At 53.6% G+C, this 26,915-nt stretch overlaps 1 protein-coding gene across 2 annotated transcripts; it reads left to right on the forward strand.

Moving 5' to 3' along the window:
• The first annotated feature begins 82 nt into the window (after positions 1–82).
• Positions 83–26,034, forward strand: RGMB (repulsive guidance molecule BMP co-receptor b). Of its 2 annotated transcripts, none has more exons than XM_051853608.3 (6): positions 83–606; positions 768–965; positions 1,810–1,867; positions 4,456–4,709; positions 9,389–9,897; positions 22,684–26,034. In XM_051853608.3, exons 3-6 carry the CDS (start codon positions 1,863–1,865, stop codon positions 23,350–23,352), a joined length of 1,437 nt encoding a protein of 478 aa, XP_051709568.1. In that variant the 5' UTR covers positions 83–606; positions 768–965; positions 1,810–1,862; the 3' UTR covers positions 23,353–26,034. The 2 variants fall into 2 exon arrangements, with proteins under 2 accessions (XP_051709568.1, XP_089169187.1); XM_089313061.1 differs by having other exon boundaries at positions 384–512.
• The last annotated feature ends 881 nt before the right edge of the window (positions 26,035–26,915 follow it).

Here is a 26,915-nt window from a genome sequence, read left to right on the forward strand (position 1 = left end):
CTCGGGAGTCAGGACGGCCCCTCCCTCGGCCGCCCTCGTGGACTGCCCGATGCTGCCCCCAGCGGCAGCCCGGTGAAGTGCGAGGAGGCCGCGGGGCGCGGAGCGGGCGCAGGGAAGCTGCGGGAGGGTCCCGCAGTCCCCTCCGAAGGGAGCCGCTCGCTGGCCCCACGCAGCGGCCCTGGAAATTCGGCCCCGGCCAGGAGAGCAACGGCTTTGTTTCCCCGCGCCGCGCCGCGCCGCGCCGTCCGCGCGGCGACTGTGGTCCCCGGAGCATTCCCCGGGGCTGGCTCCAACTCCCAGCGCTTCCTCCTCTCCTTGTTCCCACAGCTTGGCCCCGGGCTCGCTCGTTTATTTATGTTTGGTTATTTAAGAGGCTGAAAGACAGAGACGGCCGGGCGGCCAGGCAGGCGGATCTCGCATCTGCTGCCTCGCTCCCGCACGCGCCCGCACCCAGGAACTCGCTCCGCGTCTCCCGCGCGCTGGCGCAGGCACCCAGCCACCTGCTAGCTCAGGTCCACGCCGGGGCCGGCCTCGGGGACCCGAACCCGCCCCCTGCCCCCATTCGGAGACCCTCGTGGGGAGAGACAGCGCGGCGGGGAAGGCGAGGTCTCGACTCAGCACCCGGCGTGGCGCGGGCCGGGCCGTGGCGGCGGGGGTCCTGCGCGCGCCGGCGCCGTCGGGGGTCGCGCCGGCAGGGGGCGGTGCGGCGCGGGGCGCGCTTCCGAGGAGGGGGCGGCAGGCATTTGGCTCCTCGCCCTCTCCCCTAGGTGGCAGAGCGGGCGCAGCCCCCGGCCCCCGGAGCTCGCCCCGAGTCGCCTCGCCTGGCGAGCGCCCCCCACCCCGAGGCGGAGCCTCCCCGCCGGCGCCCCGGGCCCCGCGACCCCCCACCCGCGCCCGGGCCGCGTGGCTTGCGGCTTATTTTCCCAGCTGGCGGGCGTCGCGCTGCAGACAAGGGAATGCCTGTGGTGAGTTGTTTATTTTGTCGGAGTTTGCGGTGGGCCGGGGGGCCCGCGGGGGGCGGGCGGCGGGCAGCGGCCGGCACTGCTTGGCGTTAGCTCTCCGTCCACCTGTGTGGTATAAATCAACCAGCCCCGGGGTGGCGGGGGCCGGCGCGGGAAGAAGCCCCCTGTCCCCCCTCGCGGACCCGGGGTACCACGTTGGCCTCTCCGTCTTGCTCGCGGGCGCGCCCAAGGGCAGGCGGCGCCCGGGGCCGGTGGACAGCCTGCCTGGGACCTCCACCCCTGGGGCCGGACCCCGTGCCAAGCCAAGGGGGACGGGGGTGCGGTGGGGTGGGGGTATCGGCTCGAAGGGCTGCCGCGACATTCGTGGGCACTTGCTCTGGCGGCTTCTCTGGGGCGTTGGGTACCGCGAAGTGGGGATCCTGGGGGAGCCCCCCACCCAGGGGGCTGCTGGCCGTCGTGGCCGCGGCTTTGCTGCCCTTGCCTGGAAGGGGGAAAAAAAAAACCTAACTACATTAGCGAGCTGGTAAAGCTTTTAAGGCCTTCTTGGGAGTGAGTGGCTGGCTAATGAGAGGTTAATTTTGTTTCGAAGGCAAGGCTGCGCTGGTTTCCTGAGATAAATGGACAGGAAGCGCATTACCTCCGCGCGCTGGCAAGCGGCTCCCAAATGCTTTTTGCACCTGCCGCTTCGGGCGGTGCGGCCCGCGGGGACCGCGGGGTGCGCGCGGGGGGCGGGCTGCGCGCCTCGCTCGGCGCGGGAGCCCGGCACCACCACCCGCACCCCCGCACACACCTGCCTCGGGGGGCGCCGTGCTCACGCCGCGCTCGGGGGCTCTCCTCTCACCCCCAGGTCCTGCGTGTTCCGGAGCTCGCGGGCCCCCTGCAGCAGCGGAGGGGTTAAGCATGACGTAAGTACGAGCCTGGAGCCCTGGGGGCCCGGGCCGCCTGTGCCCCAGCCCGCAGCCGGGGAGCCCTCCCAGGCGGGTCGCGAGCCGGGCCCCCAGCCCCTTAAGTCCCTGCTAAGCAGGCAGAGGTGGACGGTTTGTTAACTCGGGCTGGGGGAAACCGGCGAAGGCGGCAGGTGCAGGTGCAGGCTCAGGAAGCGGCGCCGCATCGCGCGCGTGGAGTGCACGCCCTGGCCGCGGTCGGCTTTGCCGGGGTCCCCAGAAAGTGCGGTTCTGGTCTCGCCCTCAGACCCAGTACAAGTGGCGAGGAACCGGGGGGGAGACTTGCGAGTTGCACGACTCCTTGGAGTTTTGCAGGTTTTTTTTTTTTTTTCTGATTAAAATAGCAAACTTGCTGAAAGTCGTCGATGGCGTGTGCGGTGCGGGCCTGGCCCACGGCTGCTCCTCCGTGGGGTACAGGCCGCCCCCCTTCCCCGGCACGGACCCGCGAGGCCGTGGGCGGACCCAGCGTCTTGAAGACGGGGGACCACCTTGCGGTTTCGTTGTGAAAATTAGCATTTTTCTTCTAGCGGCTGAACGCTTGTGCGGCAATAAAAAGTGGATTGTTAGGCTTATAAATCTTGAGCTTGTCAGATTTTACAACAGAGGAGCAATAAAGCGCCTCGCAGCGGCCCGGGGCCCCAACGCCGGGCTCCGCCGCGCCTCCGGGGCGCCCTCTGCCGGCCGGAGACTTGGGGCGCGGAGGGGAGCCCCGGCTCGACCTGAACCCCGGAGCCACCGCCTCTCGGCCAGGTGTTCTGAAGTGTGGCCAACAAAATGGGGTGCTCCCGCCGTAGGGCTCATGAAGAGGAATTGAAAAACATATATATATATATATATTTACTGTCAAGGCTTTGCTAACAAAGCACTTGCAGACACACAGCGTCCTGTTCGACCATGCTTTTAAAGGACTTATAGCTGCATGTCACCGAGTTGATTGTAGATAGGAATTGAGAGAGAGGGTACCTTTTTTTTTTTTTTTTTGGCTCTAATCGTTTTGGGTGCGCGGCCTTATCTAACGATTTCAGGGGCTCCCTCCCTCCGCGCCCCTATCAAAAAGCCATTTCTGCAAGGCAACTCCGGAGCTATCATTAGGAACATGAAGCATGTGCAGAAGGCTCGGCTAGTGAAAGGTGTGTTTGCCGCCTGAGTCATGCCGCTGTGTCATAGCGATGAAAAAGTTAGAGGAGGAACGGTCTACTCCACTAGGGACCTAGAGGCTCGAGCAGCGCGCAGGCCGGTGGGGTGGACGGCCGCCACCACCGCCCCCAGCCCCCATCACCCCGCTCCACCGCCGGATAGCTCCGGCGAGCTAGCAGCGCGTCCGCGGTGCACAGGAAATGTCTAACCGGAGATCCTGAGCTACGTGGCGGGCAGGGCTGCCAGCTGCGGCCCGGGGCCCGGCGGCGGCGGCGCCCGGGAGCGCTACCCACCCGCGAACGGCGGGCTGCGACCCTCATCGGGCCCCTGGAGGCCCCTCTCCTAGCGCGAGCGGCCGGGGTGGGCGGTTTGTTTTCTCCACCTCAACCCCCCAACCCCGCCATTGCGCTCCTGGGCTCACGGACGGGAGGCGTGAGGAGAAGCCAGCGAGCAGCGCCCACTCGTCGCGGCGCGATCCCGCTGCCTGAAAACGCACCCCGCGTTCCTCTCACCGCCCCGGGACCCAGCCCGTGGAGGGTCGCCCCCTCTCAGACCCCCACCACCACCGCAGCCTCCTCGCCTCAGGAACACCCCGGGCCGCAGCACCCGTTCTCCCGGCTTTCGCCGAGCGCCCGCAGCGAGGCCAGGGCTGGGCCGGGGGCCCGCACGGCGCGTGCGGAGGGGCTGGGGCTGGTGGGCGCCGAGCGGGGAGCCGCCGTGATAACCGCACCAAAGACTCCGCGAAGCCGCGCAGGCTCGCCGTCATTCAAGGAGAGGTCAGAGGCGGGGTGCTTTGAAACGCCGGCGAGAGCGAGGAGGCGCTGCCGCTCGTTTCTATTGGGCGCCAGGAAACAGTAAATCGCGGAAGAGAGGAGGGTGCGTGAGGGCGGCCGGGCCGAACGGACGCGCAGGCGGCGGACGCGGAACTCGCTTTGCCCTGAGCGGACGGGAGGCGGGACGAGGTGCGGGGGCGGGAGCACCGGGCCCTGCGACTGGACGGCGGGGTCCGGCGGACCCGCGCTTGCAGCCAATGGAAAGCAGGCGAGGGGCGTGGCCCAGCGCGGATTGGCGGGCGACGGGCGGGGCGGAGCGTCAGTGCGGGGCTGAGATTGATTGACCGCCCGGGCCTCCGAGCAGAGGTCCTGCGGCCGCCCGCGGCTGTTAGCCTGCGCTGGGTTGACCCTTCTCGGAGGTCCACGCCCGCCCAGCCCACGCTGGCCGGGGGCCGGGGCGCCCGCGCGCTCGCGGCTGGTCTCGGCGGCTCGCTCACGGTCTCTGTGTCTTCTCCCTCGTCCCTCCCCGGCCGCCGCGATGCCGCTACGCCCTGTTGCCGCCGCCGCCGACTCGCTCCGCCCGGGGCGCGCTGCTCGCTGCGGCGGTGGCGGCGGCCCGTCTCGGTCGCTGGCCTGAAGGAGGAAGAAGAGGAAGCGAGACGCGCCCCCCAGCCCATGCCGCAGCCACGGGCCGGGACCCGCCACGGCGCCCGCGCCGCCGCCGCCGCCCTCGCCGGAGCCCCCGAGACCTGCATGGACGGGCATGGGCTTGAGAGCCGCACCTTCCTGCGCCGCCACCGCCGCTGAGCAGCGCCGCCGACCCCGGCCCTGCCCGCCGCCGCCGGCGCCGCTGCTGCTGCTGCTGCTCCTCAGCCTCGGGCTGCTCCACGCAGGTAGGGACGCGCGCGCGGGCTTTGTTCCTCCCCTGGGGCCGAGGGCCGGCGCGGCGCCCCGGGAGCGGCCCCCCGCGCCGCCGGCCCGCACCTGGGCCGTGCGGGGGCCGGCACACGCCCGCGCCGTGAGGTGGCCGGGGGCCCGGGCTCCGGATGCGGGGTGGCCCTCGGCGGCGGTGTTTACTGAAACTCAGGGCTCGGATCAGGTTTCCGCCGCCGCCGCCGCCCGGGCGGGCAGACAAGGAGCCTTGTGCTGCTTCTCTCCCGGGTAGGGGGTTGGCGAGGCGAGGCGAGGCGAGGTGAGGCGATCGCGCCCTCCCGGGTTTGCAGACCTGGGACCCCGTACCGAAGGATCGGGAGCTTCCAGGGACCTGGGAGGGGGGATTCTCCCGTGCATTATTATTATTTATGTATTTTTTGCACTGGCTTCTTTTTAATGCGGCTCGGTTCGCGTTCCCCTGGCGGGCGAGCCTGCAGCCGGCCGGGCCTGCCGGTGTGCGCTCCGTGGTTTTGGAGGTCGTTTCCTTTAAAAAAAAAAAAAAAAAAATCCAGGACGCCGAGGACAAAAACACGTGCTTTTTTTAGGAGTTTGCCTAAGACAAAAGATTTTTTTTTTTTTTTTTTTTTTTTTTTTTGCAATGCAATCCCAAAACCGAAAGGGAAATTCTTAGCTGGAGAACAAGCTACTGCCTACGAGGCCTCCCTTCGAGGCCTTTCTCGGCCCCCGGGTTTACAGGACAGCGGTCACGACGCCCCGAGCTGGAGAACCGTGCATTTTAAAGCCGTGGAGTAATTTTTATTTATTTATTAAGTCTCGCCAGCCGCGCTGAAAACCGGGGAGGTCTTTTCAAGTAATGGAAAAAATGTGGCATCGAAGGAGACGACTTAATTTACTTTGCGTAACTTTGCGCTGTGATGTAACAGCTGCGTGTTAACGCTGTCACTTGGGGAGAAGTCTCATTAAGAAGTGGGACAGGAGGTTTCAGAACGATTAGGGCTTTACATGAAGTAACTTTAGAGCCTTAGGAAAAATTGTCAGTCGGCAGGCAGTTGCGAGGAACAGTTTGCATGGCTCGGGGAAGGATAATATTCAGAAAAATTACGTGCCCCGCGGAGCTCAGCTGTGCGTCTGGTGAGGTGGACCCTGGGTGGTGGTCCTGGTACTCGGCCTGCAACGGGGTCTGAATGTGGCTCCCCGAGGCTGGCTCATGAAAGGCCTAAGAAACCCTTTGAGAGGTTTAGCAGAATGCAGGTGCCCTGGTTCAAGAATCTGGAATGTGAAGCTCATCTCAGCGTGGTAATGCGCCCTTCCTTCCTCTCCACTGACCCCGACCCCCAAGTGCTGTCGTTGGCTGATTTCCGTGGACAACCTGTTGCCCTGGTGCGGTTGATCTGCTCCTGGGAGAGAGGGGGCTCCTCTTGCGGGATCTCTTTGAAGAGTGGTGCTGTGGAAATGCAGGGAGCCCAGCCATTGCCTTCTGCAGATGGACCACCATATGTTTTATGTCTGGATGCGTATCATTTGCCGCAGCACCCCATATGGCTCTGCATTTCACTTAATTCCGCCTCGGCAGATCTCATTTCTTTCATTATAAACCCGTGATCGTGCTGCACATTTGCCCGGGCAGCCTTGGCATTAGGAAAGCTGTCTTGAGTGGTGAGGCCTTTTTTGTCTGATTCATTAAAAAGTGATGAAGAAGTGAAAGCTCTGGATCCACACAGCCTTCAGCACTTCCAGGAACCAGCATTAGAAGTGCCGGCCCAGGGATTGTAGGTGTTGTGACCCCAGGACAGAGATCTGACTGCAAATTTGGGATTCTGCCCTTGGGAGACGGCTTTTGTTTATGCCGTTTTTTGTTTTTGTTTTTGTTTTTTTTGGTTTTTTCTTTCAAAACAAGCAAACCTCTGGGATTCCTCAATGGAGATCCAAGATGGGAGTTACTTGCTTACTCATAGGCTTCATTCTTGAGGTTGGTTCTGCTCTGCACTGTCTTGGCATTTTGACAGGAGGCTTATTTTACCACCTAGAACGGGCACAAGTGTGCTTTTCCATGATAAGGTCGTGAAGCCTGGCTCTTTCTGGGTGCATTCTACAAATCAGTCACGATTCAGGAGCCTGAAGGCAGGCGCTGACCCTTCCCCAGTGAGCTCCCTCTCCCCAGGGAGCCCTCGGCCTTCCAGTCATCTCACTGTTTGAAACCTTCCCTAGAACAAAAGAACCCAAGGAGTTTTATTTCATGTGAGAATTTTTTTTTTTTTTTTCAAAGTCTTCAGCACCTCCCTGCAATGCAAAAAGCAAAGAGAGGAGAGAGGTGGAGCCAGTAGGGGAGGAGTGAGACAAGGCACCAGGAATCTAAATACTGCTTTTCTTCCCTTCTGAACAGTTGCATCTGCATTTGCATGCCGTTCTTACTTTTGATATTTTATGACTATTTGAAATAATTATAAGTAAATGTATGCTCGGATAGATTTTATAGACCATAAAAAGAACAAATAGGCACTGCAGGTTTAGCGGAAACTTGTCGGCCTGTCATTTATTTGTAGTTTGAAAGCTCTTCAGTACTAGGCAGTCTTGACCCTGGTTGTGTTTCCTTGTTTGCTGTTTGCTGTGACTGATTTAAAAAGAAAAATAACTAGTTAGTTAACTCTCTGTCAGATCCGCTATTGCTGGAGTCAGGAAATTAAGGGATGCCGGACCCAGTGGTGGAAAACCGGGAGATTTGAGGCAAGCCACCGCATTCTGGCTTCATATTAGCTGTGTGTGATCCAGCCAGGACAGGGCCTGTTAGAGTCCTTTGCCTTGGTTTTCCCATCTGTAAAATGGCTTCAAGGTCTTTGTGGAGTTTTGGTCGGTTGATTGTGTTGTGTTCTGCTTTTGATACTTGGTCTGCTTTGGAGAGAGGAATTCTAGAACACCTGGAGCTCCTTTGTCAGCTCTTCCCTGAGAGAACACAGAACAGGACAGACACATGAAGCTCTGGGTTTTGTTTTGTTTTGAAGTGATCTAGTGACTGCTATAAATCCTCAGCTCCAAATATAAAAATGTGTTTTAATCTTTTATTCAGCTTAAAGTGAGTACAACATCCAGGTTACGGTGTTTTTCCCTCCTTGGGATTTAAAAATGACAACAGGGTTCTCATCAGAGATTGTCACCACCCACCCTTGTCTTCCAGCTAAAGCCAGACCCAGAGATGACAGGCCATTTAATTCAGATTCAAAAGCAGGCCAGTACAAAGTGTCTGACACAATATCAGGATCAGTAACTGATCAGTCTTCCTCAAGTGAAATGCTAAATCTTGACATTTGCCTGAAGTTTATTGCTCCCACATTTTTAAATCATTACACAGTTAATAGTGAATCCACTGACCCTCACTGTTTTCCTCATCCAGAATACAAACCACAGGATGCGTTGTCCCAGGAGAAGGTCATGGGGTTCCTTGTGCCACAGCCTCGTTTCCAGATGAGGAACCTGAGATGTGCAGGGCGCGAGAGACTCCTCCATGACCCGGAGACCTGCAAGAGGTCTCGGGGAGCCAAGAATTCGTTTCCGTACAGTCACAGATCCACCAAAGGAAGGCGCTTCTCTTGTCACCAAGTCTGTTCTACTGTCACATGACTGCCAGTTCTCGAGTTTGTGTACCTCTGTATACTTTTAGAGGTTTTGCGAATTGTTTAAGAAGCTAGTGGCAAAAAAAGAAAAAAGTAGTGGTATTTGGAAATATTTTTTTTCCAATATAAGGCAGTAGTACTTGGGTCTCCATTACTTCATTTAACTCATTGTATTTGCATGAGTTGTGAGGGGAAATGGGGTTTACAGGTGCTCCAGGGAATTCTGGGCTTTGTAGTTCTCTAGTTCTCTTTCTCAGACATGCTTGGGATCATCTGTGCAGCAGGATTTCAGCGTGTTGCACTTGTATCTGTTTTGACGTGGGGTCCTTTTTACTTGAAATTTGGAAGCTCAGGTCCCAGGGTGACAGAGATGGAGATTTATTAGGAGAGAAGTTAGGCGGATCCAGTGGGTCACTTTAGTTATTTTTAACAAAGCATTTGCCTTTGTAAGAAACCAGGAAACCGTGTCTGTTGACACGTAGAGTTTGTTAGTAGACGGGACTCAGGCAAGACAGAGTAGTGCAGCACCTGGATTTTCTGTTGATATTCTTACCCTGTAGCCATACTGCAGTCAGGGAAAGGTGGTGATTTTAACCAGTCGTCCTGTAATTTAGGGTTTTCCCCTTTCGTGGTTTTGCGCTCAGCGCTGCTTTTACAATGCTTTCCGAAGCAAATTACTCATGCAGTTCTCGAAATCAAAACCAAGTTCGTTCGTGTCTCTGATTGGTCGTCAGAGCAGAGGAACCATTCTCAAAATCTGGGAACAAGCAGCAGACCTGATCAGATATTACATTTTCTGTTCCTTTGTCACGTGAAGCTGAGAACCCTGGGCTCCACTCGATCCACGTTAGCTCACAGTGCTGTGCCACCTGTGAGCACACTGCCTTAATGAGCTGCGGGCACGTTTTCTCCCAGTGGCTTAATCTGAGAGAGGCATGGGAGCCCACTGTCCCCCTCTTTCTCTGAAGGCTTCACAAAATAGGAATGCATGAGCTGGAGCACACGGTCCCCCAGGGAGAACTGCATTTTCTCCTGCGCTCACATGTGCCCTCCTCTCTCTTCTCCCATAGGTGACTGCCAACAGCCGGCCCAGTGCCGGATCCAGAAATGCACCACGGACTTTGTCTCCCTGACTTCACACCTGAACTCTGCCGCTGACGGCTTTGACTCCGAGTTTTGCAAGGCCCTGCGCGCCTATGCCGGCTGCACCCAGCGAACTTCCAAAGCCTGCCGTGGCAACCTGGTCTACCATTCCGCCGTGTTGGGGATCAGTGACCTCATGAGCCAGAGGAACTGTTCCAAGGATGGCCCCACGTCCTCTACCAACCCTGAAGTGACCCACGACCCTTGTAACTATCACAGCCACGCGGGACCCAAAGAACCCAGGGGACGAGACCCGGGCCCGCCCAGTTACCTTTTCTGTGGCTTGTTTGGAGACCCTCACCTGAGAACTTTCAAGGATCACTTCCAAACATGCAAAGTGGAAGGGGCCTGGCCCCTCATAGACAACAATTACCTTTCTGTTCAAGTGACAAACGTCCCCGTGGTTCCTGGGTCCAGTGCCACCGCCACGAATAAGGCAAGTGCACTTTTCTCTCTCTTCCCCGCCTGCCCACTCATCATTCTCACAGGGTTGATTACTCAGCTTGCGAAATGTGATATAAAAGGCCTAGCTGAAAAAGGAAATGCATTTCTTTTTTCTTCTTGAGAAGCAATCAGCAGTGGATAAAGGACTGAATCAAAGTTACTTAGTAAAGGAATTTTCTGAGAATGTAAAGTGTGGGTCTAAATATAAAAGAGTAATGACTTGAAGAACAGAAAGTAAACAGTGGGATCCAGTCCTCCAGGGAGGGAGGGCAGGCCTTTGCAGTGGGGAGGCGGGGTGGGAGAATGTGCACTTTTTCACTGATGTCCTTTTTTGAGTGCACACGCGTGTGACTCTTCTTGGGGAAATCCACACTGAGATTTTCAGCTGACTGAAGTGGGTGTTCTGAGCAAAGAAAGCTCTGAAGCCTGAGGCAGCGACCCATCAAGAAACACTATTTTATTGGAGATTTGGAAGCGGCAGTAAAATGACATGGCTCTAAGCCAGCTTCCCAGCAGCAACCCCACACCGGCGTTTTGGTCGCCAGCCTCTTGTTGACCAAGGAGGCTGAGAATCAGATGGTGCAGAACAGTTGCTGTGTGAGCTCTGTCGTCTCAGGGCCCGAGGCTCAGCCCCAAGCTAGAGAGAAAAGTTGACAGAGTTGAGCTGCGCCTGCGCTGCCTTGCTTGCAGTGTCTAGGGGTCCGTGTTGGTTTTCAAGAAAGAAATCCTGTGCAGAGATCCTTAAAGCCAGCTGCCAGGCACCAGTGTCAGTGCAGGTAGGTAGAGAAGACCTGGCAACTGGATACCTAGTTGCCAGTCACTGCTAATTCAGTCGTTAGTAAACAAAGAAACGATTTTCCACTAAAATAGGGTGAGTCCCACCTCAACCACCTGCTTCCCCGTCTTCCTGACCCACAAAACCACTCATACGGACCACCTCATTCTGCTTCATTTTCTGTACTTGTTCTGTCTGCTTAGGAGTTGGTTCAGACCAAACTATAACTGACAAAAATCAAGCTTTTGGAATACTTAGGACTGTCCTTTTGATACCAGAACACCAAACATGTGTGGCATATTTTTTTAAATGATTGCTAAATTATTGTACTTGGCATTCAGTGGAGGGAATTTTACAGCACCTCAGGAGCTATCTGGAGACACCCCCGGGGTGTCACAAATCTAAGATTAGAAGGCAGTGCTGTAAACAAAGAGGACTGTGAACACTGGTCCACGCGTCCTAGGGGGATTCCACAGTGTTTATACTTGGACTCCCAGCAAAAGCTCAAGTTTGCCTTGTGCCTTCTCAAATTCTGCAGCCCCAGATAGTCTTGCCTTCCCCTGGTTTTTATATGTGTGTAAATAATACTGCAGCTTACGTATTAGCCGTAAGTTATCTTACAAAGTTATACAATCTCGAAGCTACAAGATAATGACCAAAAAAAATCGCCATTGCCTCAGTCACAGGACCCCTAACACCTGTGAACAGCAGTCTTTGGGTAACAGGAAATCCCAGAAGGCACTGTTGGCGAATGAAGAAAGTGTCCATCAGTTGAGCATGTAGGTGACAACTTGGAAGAGCAACCTTCCAGTAACTGTTCAGATGAATGAAATAATGGGTGGTTAGCACGAGCGTAGGGTTTTATTTCTCACGCCTTCCTTCCAGTCTCGTGTCCCAGTGTTGCTCAGCTCTTCAGAGTTGTAAATGTTTTACTCATTATGGAGAAGATATTTGGGGATAACCAATAATTTTATGAAGTTCAGTATCATGTAAGTGGAAGTTTACACTGAAGTACTTAAGGTTGTTTCATTTCAGATGTTGACTCTAACATTTCTTTTTATTTTCTAAATAAAAAGTACAACTTTGTTTTCACCCTCAGCTGTTTGGTACGCATCAGAAGTTTGTACCCATCCCACAAAGGGGAGGACGAGGGGTTCTCTGACATAAATCTAAGTGGACAGTGAGAATGCTCGGTGCTTAATTGCACCGTTGGAAAGTATTTCCCCACATCTGGCGACCATGCTGTTCAGCAACAAATTACTCTCTGGCTTCACGGCCTCTAGGAGCTGTTGGGGGTTTTCCTTCTGTTCCCTCTTAAGCATCTGGAAGGTGACTGCTGATGGCCGATCTCAGCGCGGCTGTGGCCTGTGCTGGTGGAACCAGGCAGAGACCTGACTCCCCCAACACGATTTCCTCTTGCCCACTCGGGGCCAAAATAAAAGCTTCAAAGACTCTTAAGCACGAAAACACAGTGGCGAGGAAAACAGAAACAACAGGAGGCGAGACATTAAGTTCCAAACAAGATCTGATTCATTTCTCTTATGACCTACATGATGCTTAAAAAAAGAGGACTTGGGAAAGATTGTGTGAGAGAGAGAGAGAGAGCCCCAGCTTTCACACACAGCCCGTGGTCGAGTGACACAGCACTGCCCACTGAGGCTGTCTCGAGCCACTCCTTGTGTGGTCAGGCACGTGACCCAGGCGCTCAGTGGCGCTGAGTTTAAAGGTGGACTGACGGTTGTTGTGCTTAAAGCGTCCGCTCACTCAACGCCTTCAGACCCAGGTTTGTGCTCAGTGACAACTCGATGCCCGCCATCTTCAGCCTCGCTGGCTGAGCCCTTCCTCATCACAGAGAGACCAGTGGGAGAAAACCCCAACAACACAAGGAAAGAACAAGGAGTCGTCTGCACTTGCGGGCCATTTGATGGCCTAGCTGTGTCTGCACGTTTAAGGCGGGTGGGCCTGGGGGTGTTTGCTGGGTGGTTCTGGTGAGCACACGTGTACCTTCTCAGGGCCCCCCAACTTGCTCACACCTGGGCCGGCCTGTCACGCCCCCTCTCTTTGGGAGAGCCTGTGGCAGTCGGGCCCCCTTGTCACAGGTTATGGGTGTTACGGAGCGTGGCGTTTCAGCTCCCGCCTTGGCGGCTGCAGGAGCTCTGGAATACGGCAGACCTGGGCCCAGATCCACATCAGCTCTGGGCCATCTTCCCCACCTGCAGCTGGCAAAGGCAGCTGCAAGCGCTTGGGCTCTGGGGCAGAGGGCGGTGAGAGGGGCGGGCTGAATGGCAGAGGTAGCTCTGGTAGGAAGAAGGGGCAGCGTTCGCATCAGGGGAGGAGGTGGCCCACGCTCTGAGCTTCCCAGAGGACTCGAGTCCGGGCCTCCTGTGCCTCGAGTTCAGCAGGGGATGCTCGCACGTTCGCTTTGCCAGGCTCTCCCACTCTGGCTCAGCTGCTTTCGTGTATCATTGTGTAGTGTGCTCATTTCGGACCTGTAGAAGCCAGCATCACAGGGAATTGGGAAGTCAGCTTGTATTAAAATCACCAGTCTCTCAAGTGCATTTAAAATGATTGCTTTTCATAGAAAAGTCAGAAGTTCTTTATTGTGCACCCAAACAGCAGTGTCTCTAGTGAAAGTATTATTACTACTAATTTGCATGTCTCTGGGTATATTTCCCTCAGTTGTGAGGTAAGCCTGCCCTCCTCCACCGTCCTGACGTTCTTATCCTTAAGTCTCAGTAAAAGAAAAAGTGTGAAAGGAGATCGGGTGGGGGGTGGGGGGTGGGGTGGCTACAGGTCCTGTCCCAGATGTTCCACTTCACATGAGTGACACGTGGTTCACCTTTAGGCAGTTTGCATGCAGGAAAGGGGGAAAGGGGTGGGCCCTTGCTGCTGGGCCAGAGGACTGGGGGCCTGGTGAGTGGATGTTCTTGGCACTTGGAGGGGCAGCACTTAGGGCCTGCTCAGGCACAGTAGGAGGCCTTGCCCTTCAGTTTTAAAAGTAAGAGTACTTCAAGAAATTTGTGGAAAATGAATTAAAAAGGATCGGTTGATTGTGGCGGGCACTAAGACACCTGCATTAATATTGGCGTACCTAGGTTCAGTATCCAGCTCCAGCTCCTAAGTCCTGGCTTGCTGCTGATGGCAGACCCTAGGAGGCGGCAGTGCTGGTTCAGGTGTTTGGGTTCCTGCCACCCACGTGGGAAACCTGGATTGCCTTTCCAGCTTTATCCTGGCCCAGCCCAATCCCCTGCTGTTGGCAGACATCTGGGGAGTGAACAAGCACTCTCACTCTTGCTCATAAATTTTTTTTTAAAGATTTATTTATTTATTTGAAAGAGTTACCCAGAGAAAGGAAGAAAGGCAGAGGTAGAGACAGAGAGAGAGAGGTCTTCCATCCTCTGATTCACTCCCCAGTTGGCTGCAATGGCCGGAGCTGAGCTGATCGAAGCCAGGAGCCAGGAGCTTCTTCCAGGTCTCCCACATGGGTGCAGGGGCTCAAGGACTTGGGCCATCTTCTGCTGCTTTCCCAGTCCATAGCAGAGAGCTGGACCAGAAGTAGAGCAGCTGAGACTCGAACCGGCGCCCATATGGGATGCCAGCACTGCAGGCGGCAGTTTTACCTGCTACGCCACAGCGCCAGCCCCGATAAATAATTTCAATTAAAAAAAAAAAGGACAAGTTTGTTTTGGAAAAAAAAAAGGAAATCCTTGCATACAAGAGGCTTTGAAGAAGTTTGTGAAAAATACAAATTAAAAAAAAATTGCATGGGTTTCAAATTATTTTGTGCCAAAATAAACTTATCCTATGTTCCATGAACTTTTGAAGTATACCCACGTGTGTAAACTTTAAAATTCCCACAGTCACTCTTCTGAATCTCATTCTGGAGCGATTTTCCTATGTGTTCCGTTGACGGATGACACCAGAAACTTAGAGTGGTTCACACTTGGTTGGCACCTGCCTCCCCTGGTTTTCCATAAGGAAGCATCCTCCTCCTCTTGTAGGCCCCTGGAGTGTGAGGTGGCCCCATTCCTCTCTGATAGCCTTTGGCGTGTAGTTAGCACTGCACAGCAGCACGTGGGCACGTAAGCCAGGATTCTGGATCCTTCCCTGTTCACTGCAGAAGCAGAGCCAGACGTGCCTGCATTGCAAAGGCTTCCAGCTGTCGTCAGAAGTCTATCTCTGGATCAGGGTTTGGAAATCGGCCCTCTCTTGACCCCATAGTACTTTTTTTTTTTTTTTTTCTTTTTGAGGCTGAGTTTTTACCGCACAATATGGTTTCAGATTCTTCGTGGAGATCCTGGGATCTACACAGTCATGATCCTTCTTGTTTGTGTGGTCTATGAGAGAGTCTCCTCCCGTTCGCAGGCTTGTGTTCTGGATGTATGGACGCTGCTCTTGCCGGCAGCATTGTTACAGAGAGGATGAGCAATGTTTTTTTTTTTTTTTTTGGGAAATACAGAGGCCTTTCCTTCCTGAAGGCGCAGACTGACCTGCAGAGGCATTGTAACTCTCCTCACGATCTAAGATTGCGTTTCTTTTCCTTATGATTACATTTGTTGCACAAGGTCATTTTTTCCATTGCTGTGAGAGAGACTTGCTCCTTATCTTGATCCTCCCTCCTTCAAAAAAAAAAAAAATCCTACAAAGTGTTCAGACGGGGTGAGTGAAGCATGCTGGGAACCGGGACGTTTGCAGTTAGAGCTCCCTGCTGGACACAGTCACTATTTTTAATTTCCTCTGATGGGACATCTGATGAGAGGAGTGCTACACCTGGAACTCTGAGGATTAAAGGCCCCAGGGGTGTGTGTGTGTGTGTGTGTGTGTGTCTGTGTGTGTCTACGCACACACAGGAAGAGCTGAGCGCCGCCTCTGCTGTGGCTTCAGTGCATAAGTGACATCAGCAGCCGGTGGAAAAGCGTCGAGGTTGCATGTAGTAAACCCAGGCGTTTCTCAGCGTTTCTTTGCACAGCAGTAGGGAACGGCATTCACAAGCTGCTTCTGAGCCATTGTTCCTTGGCAAGTTGAGGCAAAGGCGGAGGGCCAGGAGAGTGGGCCAGAGAGCTGGGTTGTTGCAAAGGCCTGCCCCGCAATACCACCCGGGGCACAGCCCTCTCCGCCTTGGCTCACAGGTCGCTCGTTTTACTCCTGGGATTTGGCACAGTCTCCTCCCTCCCTCTTCTGCCTGTGTTTGCTCATACTCCCTTACCACCCAGCAGGGCCTGGGACCCTGGCTCCCACTTCTGCAGAGTTGTTGGTCTCTGACTTAAGACCAAAAGGCCTCCTGGAATTTGATTATCCCAGGGAGCAGCTCTTAGCTTCAATTCATTGGTCGAGACCCCAACTCATCCTTAAAAAAACTTTTGATGAACGCCTGTGGCCTGTGTCAGACATTCTTATTCTCCCAAAGTTTACTTCTTGCCCAAAGAATACCGAAACATTTTAGAAGAGCAGAAATCAGCCGTCACCCGGGCGGCCGGGTTCTCGTCAGCGCTCTTCTGGTTCCCCCGTGGCTCTGGTTCGTTAGAAGGTCTTGGGGTCTGGGTTATAAGGTCTTAGGGCCCAGGAACGACTTAGGTGGGCTTCATGTGCCCTGAGTAAGTTGCCAGGAGGGAAGAGGACCTCCGAGTGCGCGTGGGGAAAGAAAGCAGGGGAAGAGCAGCAGGGCGTGGCTCGCGCTGAGCCCTGAGTGTGAACGGTGGTTCTGTGAGTGGAGGGGCCCTCCTCGCTTGCTCTTCCCGCTGCGGTTTGCAGCGGAGGCACACGGACAGGGCTCTGGGTACAGAGTCCTCCACTCCCTGAGTGCGCCGCTCCCTCCATCCAAGCGCGGTCTGGAAGGAAGAGGAGACCTTCAGAATCCCCCGTCGGTGAGTGACATCCACCCAAGGCCTGCCTGAGCTGTGGGCTGCTGCCGCTTTAAAACGACTGCGCTCTTCCTCCTCCGTGGTTTAACCCACAGGCACGAAGCCAAGTCTGATCCACAGCTGAGAGTTAGAACTTGTTTTTCTGTCACACTTCCAGATGTCTCTCTCCCTGCCCTGTAAAATTCTCTTTCGAGTCAACATTTGCAGGGGAAGGGGCGAGAAGGAAGCAGCGGATGGTGGGCACTCTTCTGTGCTGGCCCCCGAGGCTGCCAGCCAGGCAGTGTGTGCCCAGGGCCCCGGGGGACAGCCCTCTCCCGTGTGCCACGGCGAGCATCGCCGCTGTAGCCGCGTTGTCTCTGTTTGTTTTGACTGCCACAGAGCTTGCTGTTGTGAATGTTGTGTTCTGGGTGGGGTGAGGCCGGGACTTCTCACACTGCTCAGCTTGTCGGTGACTGATGAAGTAAGGAGAACAGCAAACAGGCATCTGAGATGCAGACCTTGGCCGGGCTTGCGGTAGAAACGTGGTGCTGTTGGGTCTAGAAGGGACTTAAGGCCAAACTGGTTCCGCAGAGAGAGGCTCCAGTTCTCTGGTTATTTTAAGAGTTGGAGCCAAAAGTACATTGGGCCAATTCCAGGGGGGCTGGGAGGAGGGGTGGTCGTTCATGTAAGGAACATGGCATGTGTACTGCAGATAGAATTGGTAGGACAGCATTTAATCATGGGGTGGTTTAGGTGTGTGTGTCTGTGGCATTGACGGCCACCCCTCCCTGCCCAGGCCGCGCGCACACAGAAGGAGATTGTTTCGTAGCGTTCCAGTTAACTGGCCTCATGAAATACATGCTCCCTGCTTCTAACCACTTCGCCCCTGAGTTCTCAAGGGCCTTCTTTATTTCCTTTTAAGCCCTGGGGACTTGAAATTGAACCGAGAAGTGACAAGGTGTGAGTGCATTGCGGGGACCCAAGAGACCTTTCACTGTTGCCCCTACCTCCCAAAGCTGAAAAAAAAAATGATCAAAGAGGCCGTGATTTCCTAAGCCCCCTCAGTCTGGGGAAGAGCTGGGCTGAACCTGGGCCCAAGGTTGCACCCTGGGGCCAGGCCTCCTGCCCCATCAGAAGGGAGAGGCCCAGAGACAAGACCTGCTGGGGCAGATTCTCTCAGCAGTTACTGCCTCCAGCCCTGGCTGGCTCTCTGCTTTCCGAATGCGCTCAGCCTCTGCTCTGGTCGCAAAGTACACACGCACACACACACACACTCACACACTCGCGCCCTGTACCAGTACAGCAGGAAGGCGGCAGGCGAGCCGAGCGGGACGCTCCCTCTGCCCTCTGCCGTTGGTGAAGTGGCTGCGACTTGCAGGCCTCGAGGCCTTTCCTCTCTGCGTTGCTCCACTGCGCAGCAGGAAGCTGGCCAGTTGCCCTGTCCCGGCACCCATGTACACCGCCCGCCTTCCTCGTTTTCAGCGTTCAGAAGTGGCTCTTGGAAAGCCAGCTCTCTGGTGCCTGTAGCTTTTCTGTCATCTCCGGGCTGGCTTCCCTCTCGCCCTGGCAAGCTCCCGCCAGCTGCTGAGCCTGGTGCTCCTCCGGACCACTGGGGCTGGAGGCCCTCAGCAGTGGGTGTCCTTGCCCTCCGCTTCGGTTTCTTCTTTCTCCGGCTGCTGCTAAGGCCCCCACCTGCGGCCAGGGCGGCTCCTGTCCCTGCGTGTATCTGTTACCCAGCGCAGTCTGATGCTTTGCAGTTCTCTGGGCCCTGTAAGTGCTCTGTGGAGGGACTGGAGCGTGGGTAAGTAGAGCAGTTTTGAAACCTCTTTGGAAGGCTGCAGATTTCTTGCAGTCTCCTTCAAGCCCTGCAAGGAGCAGAGTCAGGATTTTAACCCGCCACTCACCCCGTGCACACATGTGCTGCCTTGCAGTTAGTATCTTGTCCTAGCTCAAAACAGCTGCGTAAGAGACGGTTAGATTTGTGGGTCCTGCATGCAACTTCCTCTAGGTAAGACATGTGCTCTCTAGGCTGTGACAGGACATTCCAATTCGTTGACTTCACTGCTGCCTAACAGACTGATTCCCCCAGGTTTTTTTCTTTTTTTTTCCTTTTTTTTTTTTTGGAAAATTATCAATGATATCAAAGAATTTCCCAGACCAGTGTTTTTGCTGAAATATGGAAGAGATAAAAACCCACCTGGGTGTTGCCTGAAATCACTCAGACAGGAAGTTAATCGAAATGAATGTGCTAGTTTTCCCTCCTCCACGGAAGGGAGAGGACACAGAATTCCCCACAGTTCTTTGTGGTCAGAAGACCCTGCCTCCCAGCCTAGACACAGGCTCCACCCAAGCTGAGAACAGCACCTCTGGGCACCCCGGGAGGGGGCCGTGGGGAAGGGTGAGTCAAGGGCAGGCACAAAGGAAGGAGCCCCCAGAGGCTCTGGCTTCTCAGAGATCCAAGCTGAGAGTCTTAGAGATGGCCACGTGCACGCGTGCTGCTTTCCTTCTGTGAAGCATCCGCCCCTGGGGTGAGAGTCGGGCAGAGCTGTGCTCTCCGTCCCCCTGTGCATCTCCTGTAGGATATGACAGGGCTGTCGTCTCAGCTAATTACACGAAATAAAATTCATTGTATCTTCTCATGACAGAAGTAGAGTTGTAAGCAGGTCCACGTCAAAGCTGGGGCAGTTTCAGTTCCGTTTCTTGAACCTGACCTAAGCCGGGAGTAGTGTGTGTGTCCTTGCTCCTGGAGGTCCAGCCCTGGGACCTGGGCCTTCCACGAGGGCCCTGCACGTGCAGCACCGAGGGGCCTGGTCAGCCTGTCTTCCACAATGCACTCTGCACAGACAGTTAAGAGTACAGTGTTGTTGTGCCATGGCCGTGCCTTGGAAAGATGGGTAGGCAGAGTCTGGGTTTTCCTCTTTTTTATTGAATTTGTTTTTTTCTTTGTCCTGGTGGAAGGAGAGGCAGATGTCCTGGTGTCTCACAGCAAACCTCCCTGGGTTCTTGTTGCCTTGGCTTGTTCGAAGGCTGGTTTGTACCTGCTGTGTTTCTCTTCCTAAGAGACCTTGTGGGTGGTGAAGATCTCAGGGAGGGAAACATTAAAAATGCATGAAGAGGACTGGAGTAGTTTGTCTAAGGTGGGGGAGGCTGAACAAAAGGCATTGATGTTCTAGAATGCACAGAAATGCCATCCATCAATAATAAATGGGTGGCATAGAGCAGATGTGCCAAATTGACTTCTTATAGTATATGGATCAGTCCGGAGCTGGGATCTTTTAAGTTGTTCTTTCTGAGAGCTACTAAGTATCATTTTGAATAGTCTCTTCAAATATAGTAATAACCTGAATATTCTGTTCACTATGCTCTGATGGCTGCTAGTTGGAAATACGAGGAGTTCATAATTTCCAAAATTTTTTGTTCAGTGTTTTTGAAGTAAGGATTATTAAAAATGAGTAAATTTTGCTCTTCTGAAGATCAACATGATCTGAAAGTGGATTTCTTTCCCTTTCATGGCTGAGCGCTCTTTTAAGAGCCCATGTCATCATCATGAAGAATGCAATTGATTGCAAAGCTGGAGTCAGTGCTTCCTATGTTTTTACGCTGACTCCGTCTCCCAGTCCCTGTGTGCTTAAACTAGGAAGGAAGCCCCGGAAACGCCACTCCTGCTCTGGGCTGTGTGGGAGTAACGGTGTCACTCAGCAGGGGAGCAGCAGCGAGAGGAATCCCACCGCCTCTGGCAGGTTGGAGAGACAGAAGTCTGTCTGACTGACTGACCTGGAATAGTTTGTGTGACAGTGGAGCAGAAGGCGTCCCGACCTGGCCTTTCGGCTCTGTGCAAGTCACTGGAAGCATCACAGGACAGCAGAGGAAGCAGTGTGGGCAGTGTCTGGAGGAGCTGCTCGGTGCGAATCCGTGTGCTTGAGGAGCAGAACAGACTTGAGGAGCTGCGGGATTGCCCCACTCCTGGTATTGCCCCTTGCTCGTCTTTGGGAAATCTGTTTGGGATTGGCTATCTCTGCTTTGTTGTCCCAACAAAAGGAATTCGTCTCCCCCTTAAGTGCAAAAAAAGTACTTCAGTTCTTGAGATAAGGCCAAACTGGCTTATATTTGATGTTGGTTAGGCTGGAAACAAATTGCTTAGCTGGTGTGAAGGAGTGGCTTGCATCTTTGAGTCTGAGTGTTACGGCTGAAAATGAGGATAGCAATTCTATATTTCAAAAATCTTTTACTAATTCATATTTTAGCCATTTGTGTTGTTAACCTTGAACTTTTTCAGGTGCAGAATTCACTTGAATTAATCTTCACCTCTATGGGATCCTTGCATGCCTTTAAAAAGCACTTGTCAAATTGCCTTTAAAGCCACCACATAAATCTATTTTATAGTCCCATTAGCTATCTAGCTGCAAACCCCCAGCCACCCTGGAAGGGCCCATGGCTGGATGCACAGCAAATTTCCTGCAATCATCCTCTGGTACACCTCCTTGGGGTTGTTAAGAAGGTGTTGAAATGTGAGAAGGCTGGTAGTGAAATCAAATTGTGACTCAGGGTCATTAGGCAGGGAGCAAACCCGGCGTTTTCACAAGGCATTGTCTGGCTTGCAGTTGCAGCTGCAAACAACGGATATGAATTTAACCAGTTGCTGCGGCGCAGCCGGTTCAGATCTGGCTTTATAACTGGCTGAAGTACAATGAAACGGCTGGAAAATTCCAGTCAAGTAACACCAGTGGGAACATGTGGAATTAAATAGTGCGAGCAGATGCTGGCTGAGGTGGGGGAAGACTTCAGCCATCAACCTGAGGAGGTGGGGAGGCCTGGTTGTGTGTGTGTCGGGGAGGGCAGGGGTGGGAGCATTTTCTGGCCTTTTTCACAAGGGGCTTTTGTTTTGATTGGCACTCTGCAGGAGTAGGGGGTTCCTCCCTCCACAGTAACTCAGAGTGTTGGGCTTCTCCGGCCTCCCTGTCTGAAGTCACCTGATGCCTTTTTTCTTTTTCTTTCTTTTTTTTTAAGAAGGAAGAAAAGAAACTGCTAAGCTCTGGCAGTCACTGTCCCAGTGCAGGCAGGAAAGGGGGTTGACTCTGAGCCGTCGCTGTTGCTTCCTCCTCCGTGAACTGTGTGCAGAATTTGGAGGCTTCAGCGTTGGCTGGGGACGGCTTTCTGAGGAGTTAAAGACCGTGGCGCTGTTTGGGGAAAACATTTGCTGTAACTAGGCTCAGGGTGTTCGGTCTCTGCCAGTGCCTGGGAGCTGTGTTTGCCAAGTGATCTCCCTGTCACAGGGATTAGCCAGTGATGTGAAACATTTGATTAAGGGACTCAGGGAAGTCTTGCCTCACACACGTGATCAGTAGCCGTTGCCGGAGCACCGCCTGCTCTCAGTATCTGTGCTAAGCCAGGGTGCGATGATGAGGGTCACACACCAGCAGTGACCCTTTCAGACAGCAGAGTTCTCCTCGGTGTATGGTGCATTAAGCCCCTTAAAGTGTTTTGGTTTTTTTAAAAGATTTATTTATTTTAATTGAAAGAGTTACAGAGACAGGTCTTCCATCCACTGGTTCACTCCCCAGATGGCTTCAACAGCCAGGGCTGGGCCAGGCGAAGCCAGGAGCCAGGAGCTTCATCCACTTGAGGGGCAGGAACCGAAGCCCTCGGGCCATCTTCCACTGCTTTCCCAGGTGCATCAGCAAGGAGCTGGACCTGAAGTGGAGCAGCCGGGATTCAAACCAGTGACCATATGGGCTGTGGCACTGCAGCTGGGGTTTAACCCACTGCACCACAAGCCCCTTAAAGTTTCTGGGTAACTTAGAAAGGAAGCTTTTTCTTTCTTCTCAGATCCATACCATGTTTCATCCGTGTTTGGAAAGTGACATCAATTACCAATCAGTTACCAATAAAACTGGCCCATTTTGCAGTAACGACTCTGTTCTCTGACCTACAAAAGTAAAGCTTATCTTGATGCACATTCCTTGGGCTTATATTTTATATATATAAATATTTTATATATATATATAATTTTCTCTAAAAGAGTCGCCATGGCTCTGTGAGGCCAGAGCAGACAGACTGAGCTGGGTGATTCTGTCCTGAGTGAAAAAGGAACTCCCCCTGCAGAGGGCTGCCCCTTTGCACCTGCCACCCACCCTGCTAAACCTTGCTCGTGTCCTCCCCACAGATCACTGTCATCTTCAAAGCCCACCACGAGTGCACCGAGCAGAAAGTGTACCAAGCTGTGACCGATGACCTGCCAGCCGCCTTCGTGGACGGCACCACCAGCGGTGGGGACAGCGATGCCAAGAGCCTGCGCATCGTGGAGCGTGAGAGCGGTCGCTACGTGGAGATGCACGCCCGCTACATAGGGACCACGGTGTTCGTGCGGCAGCTGGGTCGCTACCTGACCCTGGCCATCCGCATGCCCGAGGACCTGGCCATGTCCTACGAGGAAAGCCAGGACCTGCAGCTGTGTGTGAACGGCTGCCCACTGAGCGAACGCATCGACGACGGGCAGGGCCAAGTGTCCGCCATCCTGGGGCACAGCCCGCCTCGCACCTCCTTGGTGCAGGCCTGGCCCGGCTACACACTGGAGACGGCCAGCACTCAGTGCCAAGAGAAGATGCCGGTGAGGGACATCTACTTCCAGTCCTGCGTCTTCGACCTGCTCACCACTGGCGATGCCAACTTCACCGCTGCAGCCCACAGTGCCTTGGAGGACGTGGAGGCGCTGCACCCGCGGAAGGAGCGCTGGCACATCTTCCCGAGCGCCGGCAGCAGCGCGCCCCGGGGAGGCAGCAACTTGGGTGTCAGTCTAGGACTCGCGGGCTTGATCCTTGTTGTGTTTTTGTAGGGGTTGTCTTTTTTTTTTTTAATTTTTTTTGTCTATAACAAAATTTTAAAATATATATTGTCATAATATATTGAGTAAAAAGAGTATATATGTATATACCATGTATATGACAGGATGTCTGTCCCGGGACCCTCACCAGATTGTACATACTGCGTTTGGCTGTTTTCACCTATGTTGGATGTAGTGTTCTTTGATTGTATCAATTTGGGTTTTTGTGGTTTTTTTTTTTTTGATTTTTTTTTTTTTTTTTTTTGGTGAAATGTTTTATAATGTCCCTGCCTGGGGACCTGTTAGAAAGCACTTTATTTTTTATATATTAAATATTTATGCGTGTACCTGATTAACATGTATAGTACGTATACACAGACACCATATGCAGCGCGCCCCTTGATGGTGACCAGTTGTTTGTAGCTGTTCCCGGCTGTTCCCTCCTGCCCTTTCCCATTGCTGCTGAGTGGCCAGCGTGCAGTTTCGCTGGCCGAGGCCTGGTGGCGCTGCCTCCTTCCTCTGAATGTGTCCCCGCCCCTCCGTCTGCCCTGACTCCACAGGGAAGGATCGTTCACTGCCCCCTACGGGTGCTTTCGACTCTAAAACACTGATTTAGGGAGCCATCTCCCTGTCTATGAGCTGTCACTTTTTCAGAAGGTGGAAGAATTAACAATAGTCCCTTTCACTCTCAATTCAAGTCGTTCTATTTGAACACAGATGAGATTGAGTCGTAGGAAGCTGCTGTTTTTTGTAGGTCAAAAGGTCTAGTGTTGGCAGTTTCATAAATACCAGATCCCTCCCTAGACCCCAGCAGCTCTCCGACTTTTTCTCATCCTCCGTTTAAATTGTAGTCCCTCCCTCTTTTAACTCTATTTACATTAAACAAAACATGAAACCATAAAGTAATCATGCCGGCTTGCTTTTTGCGCTGTCTGTAATTTGAGCAAGCCCATGCTCTTACCTTTCGCTTCCTCAGCTGTGTGAGCCCAGAAGCAACAGAGCCCTCACTCGGCCTCACCTGAGGGATCCAAGCCCTGGGGTTGGTTGGACTCTCTGACGTGGAGTTTTCAGCTCTGCCCTCCACCCCGCGGGCTGCACAGTCTGCCTGAGCTGTGGGACAGAGCAGGACACTGATGCCCAAGAGGCGGCCTTGACCTGAGTGTGGGGTGCAGCTGAGCCGAGTGCTGTCTCATCCAGACCTCCGTAACCAAACATGGTGCTTCCCAAGTCGTCTCTCTTTCGAATCAGATCCACTCCCTCTTAACGTCTATGATTGACTGTACCTGGCTGGTTGCTCCTGAAACTTGGTGGAATCCCTATGAAGTCCAGCAAGCTCTCCGTCCTTTGCCTCTTCCGTTGTTAGTTCTCCCGTGTATCCAGAGGAGAAGAGCACCGTGAGGCAGGAAGCGTAACTGAGAGTCAACTTCAGGACAGGTCAGGCCGTGTTGCTGTACAGCGTCTAGGTGGACGTGTCTTGTTCCAAGAAGAGGCGATGCACTTTGTACCTGAAAATTTCAGGTTGACGCAGAAGAGAAAAACTTAGGCAGTGTAGGGATTTAGGCCAAGGTCATGCTTTGTTCTTTGCCACGTCCTGATGATCAGGGGCCCTGACTAGCAGGAAAGGAAGATGTCGTTCTGTGAAGTTGTAGTTGGTAGTGAGCGGATGGCTGTACAGCCACACAGTGGACTTGGGAGTGTGTAGAGAGGTTCGAAGCTAACCTGCTTGGGTGTGACACAAGGACGTTGGACAGTTTGGGAACACGGTGAAGGCACCTTGCTTCTTACTTGCTTCATCTCCCAGCAGTTGGAACCTAAGCCTGGCATCCTTTCACAGAAGCTGGGCCAGGGCCCTGCCTTCCACCACCTCTGAACTGCGACTGCTGCTGCTGTTCACCTGTGGGGCCACGGACCATGTTCAGAAGCGCTCGTTAGCTAATGTGTTTCCTAGTGGAGTAGGACGAGGGAGGGAAAATCGAGGATCCTTTTAACCACTATTTTTGTGCAGATAGTATAGAAGTGAAGTGAAAGCAATAGTAGAACTATCTACAGCATCTAGGTTTAGAGTGGATAGGTTACCTTTGCCTTTTCAGGGAAAGCTGACTCGTGGCGGGGAAGGAAATTGGATTCTTTTGCCATGTCAGGTAGCTGGCAGGATGCTCTCCGGCCTTTGGCATCTCTAGCAGTGACTCCACAGTAGCTCAGTTCTCCCTCGGGAACCAGTGCCGCTGGGAGTGAGATGTTTAAGAACCCCCAAAGATAGCATTCAGAAATAGCCAGTATTTCTCTAGACAAGGGCAAGGCCGATCTCCTGTCCTAGGGTTTCTAGAGAAAATACCACTTGCAAGGTGTTGGTTCTTGAAATGCTGCTTGGCCAGGAAGGTTTCAGACTAGCCCAGTGCATGGTCTGGCTGCAGCTGTTCCCAGTCCCAGGGGAGTGTAAAACTAGAGGGGAAAACACTGCTTTTCACAAACGCTCCACATGGCTGTCTTTAAAAAGATTCAAAATCTAATTTTTTTTTTGTTCTCTGTTGTGCTTGGAAACCCCCCACAGTGTGTGGAGACTTTGCAAAGAAACCTTTAGATGTGGTTCATAGGTATATGAATAAGTATCTGTGTAAAACAGTGAGTGTGCAGTGTGTACAGACTTTAAATTATTATGCTAGAAAAATAAAAGTTACCTACCATGCTGTGGAATGTTTGCTCTGTGATTATAGCGACACCTGCTGGAAGATCTCCGAAACGGCTGCGGAACAAAGGGCAGTGGGGAGTGTGTGTTTTCCCTTTGTAAGTGTAAGCAGTTGCAGATAAGCCAGTATCTGGGAGACTGGCTCACTGGTATTGTCCCAGAGGTCTGTCTGCTAAGAGTTTGGGTCCCTCCCATACAACCTGCACTCTCAGCCTCTCTCCTGCCGGGGAGCGGGTGGGGGCCTTTCTGGTTCTGAAAACTTTCGTGAATCCTCACTTGTCAGGTTCTAAAAGGGGAGTCACCAGATCCCAGGTTGGTCTTTGTTCCAGAAGCATGCCAAAGGGGAGAGAGTTTGGAGAAAGAATGAAGACCCAGGAAGGCACTGTTGCTCTCACTAGATGGAATTCTAAGCGGAGCAAGCTGTGACTGGTGGAAAACACAAGCGGAGCTGTCCTGACAGTGTAACCGTTGCAGTTTGTGTGTGTAGCAGTGCAGAGCCGCACAGGATAGGGGGACAGCGGTCTGCTTACTGCGCATGTATTGAATGACAAAATCTGTGTAACACAGTCTGTGCTTGAAGTCACAAGTAATTCTTAGCCATGCTCAGTGCTTTTCAGAGACCAAGCTTCATTCTCCTAACCAGCAAATTTGTCCTTTGTTGTTAAAACTGTCGCGGCAGCAGCATTCTGTAGTCGCATCAGCTGGATTAGCAGAGTCTTCCATGGCTGTTCTTCTAGAGCTCAGATGCCTGGCTGCACTTGTTCCTCTGACCCCACAAACAAATGGCAGTTTGCACATGAACCAGGGAGCATCCCCACAAAGAATGTCATCACGACATTCAAGAGGAAGCAGTTCACGGTTCTGCCTTTTTCTTCTACTTCCATCCCTT

Source organism: Oryctolagus cuniculus, chromosome 14, assembly GCF_051225735.1.
Source record: "Oryctolagus cuniculus isolate XC-2025 breed Fujian yellow rabbit chromosome 14, ASM5122573v1, whole genome shotgun sequence".
Classification (NCBI taxonomy): domain Eukaryota; kingdom Metazoa; phylum Chordata; class Mammalia; order Lagomorpha; family Leporidae; genus Oryctolagus; species Oryctolagus cuniculus.